Below are 10810 nucleotides of genomic sequence, written 5' to 3'. Positions count from 1 at the left end.
GTGAAATTTTGTTTTGCATCTATGTCCATGAAATTTTTTATAATTACATAAATGAATTTTTATAAGTAAAAACAAATTGGTTTTAGACTCTAGTGCTTATATTCACAATACCAAGCACTCAAGTTTTGGCGTGAAATCATTACAATTTACATCCGACAATTAACTTGCACATTTCCATAACCCAAGGGTTAAAAATGACAATGTACAAGACAACTTGCAATTTAAGACAATTTTGAGGTACATACATGCTAAATAACAAGCATTGGATTTGTGGTGACCCCACTTTTCAACTCTTTGAACATGCTAACGTGCACATACCTCAAGTTTACAAAGAAAGAAAGAAAGAAGGATATACAAAAAACATAACAAGCATTGGATTTGTAGTGACCCCACTTTTCAACTCTTCTTTAAACATGCTACTAGAAGACTTGAATTGTAAGAGTAACTAATATCAAGTCTTTGTAAGAGTAGCCAATACAATAAATCTAAAATCTATGCCCCAATTTGACCATCATACCTAATTATTCTTGTCTTGTATTTTTCATGATTGCAAAGCCTTGACAAAGATAGAAGATAGATAGATATTTTTAGAGTTGGTAAAGAGACCAATATTGACCCATAGGACCAAAGTACAAAATTTATCTTGATGTGTGTTTCCTTTCTAAGAAGGGATATTCATGCTTTGAAGCACCAAGCCCCAATCTGCGAATATGGTATACAAATTTATTCACCCCTAATGATATCATTCTTTTCTAAAACATTAGGATTCCGATTGGGTACCAAATAATGTAAATTGCCTTACACAAACTACATATCACCAATTGGCTATATGTTTGTCAGAATAGTTCAGGGTTTAGGGCTAAACCGTAAGTCCTAAATCGAAATGATTCTTCAACACAAGAAACCATAAAACAAAAATGGTCTCAAACATAGATCAAACATGTCACCAAGATGTCTCCCAATATTGCAGTTTATCATTCCATCAAACATGTCATGAAGATTTCTTCCAACATTCAAGGTGAACCTGTAATCCAATTAATATATGCTATTTCTGTTTCAAGGAGAAATATGGAACGTGAAGCCAGTTATATTCCATGTATAACTTATTAATTTATAGACTTGAAATACATTTTATTGATAAACTTTGCTCACTTATGCACTATACTAACATCTCAACTTGACACTTCAATGCCAGATGCATATTAAGTATCCAAGCTAACAATATCGAAGGTTTTTCAAATTTTAATTTAATGACGAAGTCCAATGAAATGATTCCCCTAGATTATGCATTCGATTTTTTTATTTTAAGCCACATTTCAAGGAATTTTTTATTGGGAGTGCCAAACAAGAATCAATATTACACAGCTAAAACGTTAAAATCTAACAACAATATAAGAGAGCACACCTGCAGATTATAGGACCACCTAACAAGTTATGGTTCACACTTTAAAGCTTAGGCTATCTGCAGATTATGTCAGCTGTAATTACCTTTGGATAGATTCAACTACAATTGCTGGAAAGTCATATCCATCTCCACTTAACCCCTCTCCCTTGCCAGTATGCTTCCTCTTGCATACTTTTAAAGATTTCATCGTGTTACTTCATCATTTGTGATACTCTTAATTAGCTGAACCACTTGTAATACACATTACTTCCATTTCAACCCATTCTGACCTCTTTTCGTAATCAAAATCTCTAGCTAACCAGCAACTTTGCATCTGTGTATTTATCACTACTTGGCCATTAATGAGCTGTTACAATTCTGAATCCTTCACATTGAAAGAATTGGGCATCATGTAACCTTTTTCCTGTGGAAATCAGGGAATGCGCCCTGCGACAGAACCAAATCCCATGTCATTATCAGGGTGGTGTTAGTGTGACCTGCATGAGCAATCCATAGATTGTAAGTCCATATACATACAGTTAAAAGACAAAGGGTTGTGAACGAAACATCTTATCTTTAGCGAAATATGATTCCTTATTAATACTCACCTTTGGGGCTGTTAAAGGTGTCTGGCATAGTTCCTGCATTTGTCCATTTGGTTGGCCAACTCCATAACCATGACTTTGCATTTCATGAGCATTACCCATGATTGGTGTATGCAGATCAGGGGGAGAATAATGACTTTCCTCTTTTCCATGAAGCTGATTGTATGCTCTATAAACAGTTTCTGAAATTTCGGTTCCAACGCCCTCCTTAGAAAGGATCAGTTCCCAAGCTGCCTTAGATGCCCTCTCTAGTACTGGACCCCTATAGGTATGCAAAGCAGCAATCAGAACCAAACCATATAACTTTAAAAAGTATCAGAACATATATAAAGGAAAGTAGTTACTCGAGCTCCTCTCTAAGTGCAACAAAAAGTTCCCTTTTTGACTTCTGTTCAGCCCCTGGAGTATTCAATGTTTGGCTCTGCTCCACCATGGTTGTGGTATATTTCTTTAACTCCTCCTGTAGAAAATTATATAAGAAGAAGCATGTCAAGGATTTGTGGCGGTAGTAATAGACAACTTCCATTGTTTCATATATCAGTTTGGCATGAGAACAGGGAGGGCTGTGTCAGGATTGGCTATGGGTATTGTCCACAGAAGATTTCACACTGACTAGATAGAAGGGCCTTGATTTCTTTATTTCCTTAAATGCACCTAAGTTCTTGTTATTCCCTCATATGTCCTTTGTTAACCCTTATTTACCAGTTATATGTGCTATTTGGCCAACTTTATGGTCAATTCAACCCCTTTCCCCCTCGTTCCATGATTGAGGAAGAGTATTTTGGGAAATAACAAAAGAGCATTTGGGGAAATAAATAAGAATGTTAGTATTTGGACTTGGCCAAACAAATGTAAATTTTCCCTTTTCTGTATAGGAAGTTCCCACCACTGATAAATGACAATTCCCTTGTTCCTAGGTATTTACGATTGCACACCGAAGTTCTTTATGTACTCTTAACTCATAGAAGCAAGCCTCAACAAAGAATTACTCTCATAAGATAATCAAAAGAGAAACACATTCAAGGTGATAAACCCCTTGACTAATAGATATGAAATAGCAGATACACAGTCAGGAACACACCCCAGGCTCCTACATAATCCAAAATGAAGAGAACCCACAACAAAACAACCATTTTCTAATTTCCAACTCAAATACAGTAATTAAACTAGTGACAGCATGATCTATCTCAATGAGTGCATGGAATTTCCAAAGGGCAGGTGAAGCACCATCGGAACCAACATCTTATATGAAGTAGAAATTCTTGCTTAAGATTGCAGTGTCCACAGATGGAATAGACAATTTAGTTAAATTGTCACCTGGCCAATGTTTTACAAAGTAGAAATACTTGTAGGATTCCACTCTCATTAAGCTACATAAAATTACAGAACGTAGATCACAAACAGTTTGATACTCTGTTGCCCCTCTTTGATAATTCTTTATTGCTTCAAAAAACATAAAACATACAATAAATAGCAAAGAAACAATAAAAATACAGCCAGTAGCAACACCCCAAATTTGGACAATTCTGGCAATATACTTGTAAGACCTCGATCCTCCAGCCGTTTATCTTCACAAAATTTGTTTTCAATTTGAATTAGAGATTATTCCATGCATAGAAACATTAGCAATTGACACAGGTAATGAAAAAGAAAATGACTCTTAATGCACTTAAAGAAAAAATAAATCAGCCTTTTCCATGAAAGATTTCAGAAAGTATCATCAGTATTGAGGATAAAGTGGGATAGGCAGCAGTGGCTGTTCTATGTATCCGAATAAAGTTCACTGAGAGGTTCAACATGAGTGATGCAAACCCTCGCAGCCATGCCAAATTTAGCAAAAAAACACTACCCAATAGTTGATGCAACAGCCAGCCAATTCATCGAAAGGTTTTATCATGTGCTTCAGCTTGTGGTTCATTGATGTATGCCATGGTTGCTACAAGACCATACATTGCACATTCAATGGGAGTTATTAACACGTTCATTACTAATCCTAGCAATGCACATTGAAAAGTCAGGACAAGAAATAAATCTTTATGTTATTGAAAGGGTCCATTGGAATTACGTGGATTAGGTGGCTCTGATATGACAGGTGATGTGAATTCACACAAATTCACTACTGGATATCTATTTAAACTTTCCAGTGATGCAGTTTCTGATAGATATAATCAATGATCAGCCCCAAGTTGTAAATCTATCCCCATATGTGCTCTTAGAGTGCACATTTTGTGATAGTGCCGCAAATGAGGAGCAGCTAGTGTGCAACTCGACCATATGGGTCGATAAGGTGTTAATCTAGGAAACCGTACATGCGTAGGACACAATGGATTTAGGGAAGAGCGAAATAGGTAATAGGATTGGCTAATCAAGTCAACTAGAATATTTTGTGGGCAAGCTACAATGTACTTAGTCTTGAAGTATGTGACATTGACTTCAAGATAAGTACTATCTAGCACTAGCCTATATCTAGGGAGTTGGGTCATATTAAATGACAAGTCAGTTGACAGAAAAGGAATATCTCCACTACTATCAACTGACATGCACATTTAATGTTACACTCAGACCAAACAGAGAATATAATCCACTCTCTTACACAGTGGTGTATTGATCATCAGTCCCCACTAATTTTGTAGTGAGCTGGTCCAGATCCCATCCAAGCTCTAAGGTGTGAACGCATGGGTGAACTACCACTGTGAGCTACTCTCATATGTAATAGAAGTTTTGTTTTCATATATCCATCTCTGTGGTTGTAATTCTATATACCTATCTAATCGATTCTCAATATTTCTAACAATTTCATGGTATTCCATCATTGCAAGGGACAGTTGCATTAACTATTACTGAGGCTGAATATATTTAAACGTTTATCCAACAGGACATCAAAACATCCTTTTGATTGCCAAAGTGGCATATGCTTTGCTACAAATGCAATGTTTTGTGCATGCTCTGATCACATTGACGTGTGGTATCACTTCGTCAGGGAGCATTTATTGGCTTAACAGTTTGCGACTTGTTTGGCTTCAAAACCACAGCACAGTTCGGGGAACATTTTTAAATATTTATTAAATGCATAAATTAACTTTCTAAACTATGTAATATGTATTATGAGGTTTTTAATTCGAACCTTAACAACTTTTTTACATTTTTCTTTTCGAGTTTTAAAGAAACAATACCCGTTTAACAATTTGGTTCAAGCTAAAACTGAATAGTGAAACTGCGGCTAAATGGTTTGCAGTTATCTTGAACAGTTTGACTTGTGTGGTTTCAGTTCACATATTTCATGGTTTGGTTTCAGTTCGGTTTAAATTTCAAAATTTTTAAATGATTTGGTTTGAAAGGGTTTGAGCTTGATACTCCCAAACTGTTACTGATTACTAGCAGTGATAGAAGATGAAATCTTCTCATTGCATAAAATCAGCGCTGCACAGAATCCTGTAGATGCTCTCACTAGAAGTACCTCTCAACGGCACAAGATTTAAATTGTCTTCAGCTAGTGAGACTTACATAGCTTAAAGGAACCTTATTGGCCCTTTAAGTGGAAGGTTGTTCGGTATGAAGGCCCAAGAACTCTCCATTTGTAAACTTATGAAGACCATTTCACAATACCATCTCTGGAATGCGTCTAGGACATATTTAGGTCTTTTGGCCAATGTATAGTGGCTCAAGTGCCCTAAAACCACATTCTAATAAAACTGCATACTTTTGTCCCACAAAACAGATGATGAGGATGCTCCAAAAACGTACATATGTCTCCTACCTATTCTTCTATATTTTCTAGCCTCAGCAATTTTTCTCTCTCTTGTCACTCTCGCTACAAGTCAAACCTCTGGGCCTGCTTCCAGTTTTTTAGCAAATATGCATCATGGAATTAAGTGCCACATAGTACAAAGAATTATACGAATTAAAACATAAGAGCTTTGTTTGTTGTCCTTAGTAGTGTCTCCATTGCAGATGAAGCATATTTCTGTTATTTTGTCCATGGCTTTAGCACCACTGCGAGTTAATTCATACCTAGGAGTTGCCCTATGGAGTCCACTTTAGAACATCAATCTGAATATTATGGTAATGATGTTCACATGTACAGTAGAGAGACCTATTGAGGTTAATTCTAACATATAGTAGCATGACTGAAAGCATGGCTGCAAAACAAATGTTTCTATAAAAGCCAGAAAACCATGCCATTTCCTGAATTCATTTTCACTCATTTTTGTACCACAATGCCTGGATGGAACAGTGAGAAATACTCCTCTTCATCAGATTGGACATGGCAATCACTCATCAAGCAGTTGTTCACATGGAACACAGCCGAGACTTCAATGATTTTGTCCTTTTGCATTGGATCTCGCTGGGAATTCTTTGATACAGGAAATGATAACGATGCAGAAGAGAATCATGCTGGAACAACAAAACTCTAGATGACAGAAAGATATGGTACAACCAAAGAATCCGGCAAAAGAACAAATTCTACAGAAAAGATAAGAACCAAGACAGAAAAAAAAACATCCTGGTATAAAGGTGTGGTGAAACAAAAAGGAATCTTTACATATAAAATTTTAGAATTTTATGCAAAACAATGAATAAACAGAACGGAATGGCTCTGGAAAAACAAATATTTTCCATGACATGCTTCACGTGAGAAAGATGTGGTAGACTGTTGAAGAAAAGAAGGGATGCCCTACAGACATATAAAGCTAGGATTCCATGGGAGTGATAAAAAATAGAAGAGGATCTAACTAGAAAAAATACTTCTCCGTGGCAGCTTCTATAAGAAAGAAAGACGCGATTGAAAAGAATAAGTGCAGGTAATACAATTTACATGGAAATGATAAGGTGCGGAAGAGACCAAGTTGGTAAAATGTATATCAAGGAAATGGATAAAATCAAACAATGAAATACATTTCATGGAGATGATAATAAACCAAGGAGGAATAAAGCTAGAAAGTATATTTCGATGGTGTTTCATCAAAATGACGACAGAACCAAGACAGAAGAGATTGTGGTCGAAACAAAGAATCACACAAGGAAAGACACAAATCCACGGAAATAATGACAGGAAAGATGCGGTGGAACCGAGAAAAGACAGGAAACCCCATGCAAAGTAATGACAGATTCAGATGTAGGAGGTACAAACAAAAGAGAGAGAGAGAGAGAGAAGGACAGAAAAGAACAAATTTAGGTTCTGTCAAGAGAGCCAACGATATAAATTAGGGTTTTGAACAGGAAGCAGCAGCGGAAGCAGAAGACTTACGTTGTGCTTAAGCTGGTTGATGATCTTGTGGCGAAGGCTGTCGAAGGTCCCATCGTTCATGAGGGAATTGAGGACATCCTGAGGGCTCACCTCCTCCGCCTCCGCCTCCGCCTCCGCCGTCCCCTTCGTCTTCTTCTTCGACGCTCCGCCTCCTCGATCCATTGGAAATTCAATCAATCAAACACAGTTTCCTTTTGCTTTTCGCCTCTCTCTCTCTCTCTCTCTCTCTCTCTCTCTCTCTCTCTGCGTCCGTCTGTCTGTCTGTCTGTCTCTGGCTCGTTTCTATGTGCAACCAAATCATAATTAGGCCTCCTGGTGAGGGTGAGGAAATCGCGGACACGGACGGTGCAGGACACGTTTTGAATGGCGCCTGTGATCTGCACCGTTCGATCTCTATCCACAAAAAGCGCGCGCTGAAAACCTAACCCGGGTATGACAATTGCCTTTGTTACATCTAACCCGGGTCTGACAATCGGATCTCTCACATCTATAACCTGGGTCTCACAATTGCCTCTGTCACATCTAACCCGAGTCTGACAATCGGATCTCTCACATCTATAACCCGGGTTTGACAATTGCCTCTGTCACATCTAACCCGGGTCTGACAATCGGATCTCTCACATCTAACCCGGGTAGTCTAACAATTGCCTCAGTCACATCTAACCCGGGTCTAACAAGCCTCTGTCACACCTAACCCAGGTCTAACCTAACCCGGGTGCATGCACCTAACCCAAGTACCCAATTAAAATTTATGAAGAGATCATAGTTAAAAAAAGATGCTAAGATTACTCAAAAATATCAAGCCTAATTTTTATAATACAAAATTGCATGATTTTACATATAATAATCACATGATGTAATGTAATAAAAATTATGAGATCAAGGCTCTTGTTCAAAGCACGGCAAGATACACCCACAATTTTTGTAGCAATTTGCATTGGAGTCTCTTGAAGTCAGTCAATGTCAAACCATCACAATGCAAACACCGAACCTTCTTAGTGTCACATATTGGCAACCACCTCTTAGCACGACGAGCACCTCTTTGTAGTCAGCCAGTGTGTGTTTTGGTCATGTTTGGGGAGCTGCCAATAAGTTCTTGTGAAATGTTGGGCATGGCTCCTCTTTTCACACCAATTTGTTGCTTCCGACTTATTGAACCTCCCGATGCCATATTACAAATACTTTCCCGGGTTAGGTGCAAATATTACTTTCCGGGTTAGGTGATAATGTACAACATATATACCATATATATCTAACATCAATTTTCAACTTCCATATATACTATTATTGACATATATCCGTTTGCCCAATTATGACATAATATTGAAAGAAGCAACACGTCTGATTCATTGTTTATAGCGTAATATGCACAAACAAAAGTTACTACAATATGCACAAGAATTTATCAAAAAGTGTGGCTTTGTATTGACACGTAAAATACAATATATTGTGGGCAAAATTACATGCCGAAATTTACAATACCTACAAGGCATTCATATTGTCCAAAATTGCAAGACAATTGACTTTAATACCGAGAGTACCTACAAGTTTGTTTACACATGCCATATGGCTTTAACAAATGGACCAATATTACGTCTCTGAGATACAAGTGTGGCTATTACAATAAACCCAATTACAATACTGAGGGGTATAATAAACATGTACAAGCCATATAGAGGATGACAGAAAACAGGATCAGGTTATAAGTTCAGAAACCCAAAACACGTCGTGCCCACTTAGCAATTGTAACGCGTAGAAGGTAGACGTCATCATCGTCGTACCAATGCTCAGACCCCTACCAAATAGGATGTATAAGAACCAATAATCGAGGGTGACTATAGAAAATGGAAATAATAAGATACTTACGAAGTTTGGTGATTTGAGGCCATAAGCGAACTCTTCGACAAACATACGAATTGTTTGCATTACATAATATATGCAATCTGTTTCGTTGGGCTGAGTTGGTATATGGATTTTAGTATATCGGTTCTCAGGTATGATTTTATGGTCTGCGACGGTGCTTGTGACTTTGGTTATAGCCATTTCTGCCAAACTCTTAAATTCCCTAGTAGCTGGCTTATTCATTCATTGGGTCAATAAATACAATTGGATTATTCATGGACCATGTCGATGCCATCTCTCCGTGGGTGCACATCGATTGCAATTCACGTTCCCCGATGTAAACAGACAAATTCAACCTTCTACAAAAAAGTTGGAATCTGTTTTGCATCATAATATTACAACATGAGAATACCCTTCGAATGTTGATTGTTAGTACACTAAATCATCGATTGTACAACCAGAACACCTGGTGAATGTCTTTCCATTTGTCATGGATAAGGATCTTATGACTTCCCTGTATGCGATCTGAACGTAGCCGACATCTTCATAATCCTCCTTTGACTCAAATGGAATATGTACCCATAAGGTCGGGTCCAACTTTGGCCGTCTCACTGGGATTTTGGCTCTACCCGGTGGGTATGCTTCCAAGTTAAATTGTGTCTTATGCCCACCGCTAGTTGAGATGTTCCAATCTTCTTTGTCTATTTGCACCTTTTGAGCCCTACACTATAAGGTATCAAATTGGCAACATATTATTAGTTCGATGAGTATTATTAAAAATACCCTAAACCCAAAATAAAATACTTACATAAAAGTCGTAACCTTTTGCAATCTTAGCCTTAATCTTCTCTATCCGCGTCTCTTTTGTAGAATCATATTTCTCGATCTTGTGGCATGTAAAGTTTTGTACAAATTCAGCCTCTGTGCAAGATCGAAGATCATTAGGGATTGCATTGTATTCCTCGAGTGCTTTTTGCTTTATTGTTCTTAAGTGGGACAGATGAGCTCTATTATATTTTTTATCAACATTAAAAAAGTGATTGATTGATCTCTCTCGTTCGTAGTTGCTAAAGTATCTGGGACTACCTTCCAATGCTTCCTCCTCTTCCACTATCTTCAACCCTCTTGGAAACACGGTCCTAACGCCATGTTCCTTCAATAAATGTGCCTCCAGATCCACTTTCTTGTGAAACCATCGTGGGTTTTCCTAGCACGACTTTGCAACTATGCATACTCGACATTTGATCCCCATTGGATCTCGAACACACTTGAACATTTGGAGGGTGTCAACTCCACCTGATTTCACAATGACGACAATGTATAAGATGCATTACAAAAAAAGATTTTGTATCAATTAGCCTTATCTAAACCCTTACCTGATGAAGTCCTATCAACATTTATCACATTTGTCGATTCACAGTGGGTCTGTTGGCTTACAATGTCTACACTTTCTAAAGCCCTTGCCTCATCCATATTGTCTTGGGTCTCCATCAATCTTGAATCGTGGTTTGTTTTCCTCCTTCGTACATAAACCTTGTTGCCATTGCTGAAAATAGAACATCTTCATTAAAACATTCAATGACTATAACATATTTTTTGAATGAATTTGAATAGTACCTGTCCTCATTAGTTCTTCTTTCACCCCAAAATCCATCCATGTCAAGGAATTGCAAGGATTGAGCAGTCATCAATCTAACAATATTATATATTTGAAAGCTGAAAAGCAATTGA

The 10810-nt window shown here is 37.6% G+C and overlaps 1 protein-coding gene and 1 long non-coding RNA gene across 4 annotated transcripts; both read right to left on the bottom strand.

The window, feature by feature from the left end:
* Positions 1 to 1315: 1315 nt before the first annotated feature.
* Positions 1316 to 7414, bottom strand: LOC147865061 (uncharacterized). Its single transcript, XM_087317793.1, has 4 exons — positions 7238 to 7414; positions 2334 to 2449; positions 1993 to 2251; positions 1316 to 1881 (listed from the first exon to the last, which is right to left on the bottom strand). The coding sequence occupies exons 1-4, from the start codon at positions 7397 to 7399 to the stop codon at positions 1861 to 1863; spliced, it is 558 nt and encodes a 185-aa protein (XP_087173919.1). The 5' UTR covers positions 7400 to 7414; the 3' UTR covers positions 1316 to 1860.
* Positions 7415 to 9350: 1936 nt separating this feature from the next.
* Positions 9351 to 10604, bottom strand: LOC147865060 (uncharacterized). Of its 3 annotated transcripts, XR_015529616.1 has the most exons (5): positions 10456 to 10604; positions 10166 to 10375; positions 9902 to 10000; positions 9546 to 9805; positions 9351 to 9456 (listed from the first exon to the last, which is right to left on the bottom strand). It is a non-coding gene; the product is annotated as an uncharacterized LOC147865060 (long non-coding RNA). The 3 variants fall into 3 exon arrangements; XR_015529615.1 differs by having other exon boundaries at positions 9546 to 9800; positions 9888 to 10375; XR_015529614.1 differs by having other exon boundaries at positions 9902 to 10375.
* Between the last annotated feature and the right edge of the window lie 206 nt (positions 10605 to 10810).

Source organism: Azolla caroliniana, unplaced genomic scaffold (assembly GCF_043228905.1).
Source record: "Azolla caroliniana isolate FFs.n. ecotype wild unplaced genomic scaffold, voAzoCaro1.0.p SCAF_4, whole genome shotgun sequence".
Lineage (NCBI taxonomy): Eukaryota > Viridiplantae > Streptophyta > Polypodiopsida > Salviniales > Salviniaceae > Azolla > Azolla caroliniana.
The sequence above is the reverse complement of the archived record's forward strand: the minus strand, read 5'-3'. Positions and strand labels throughout refer to the sequence as shown.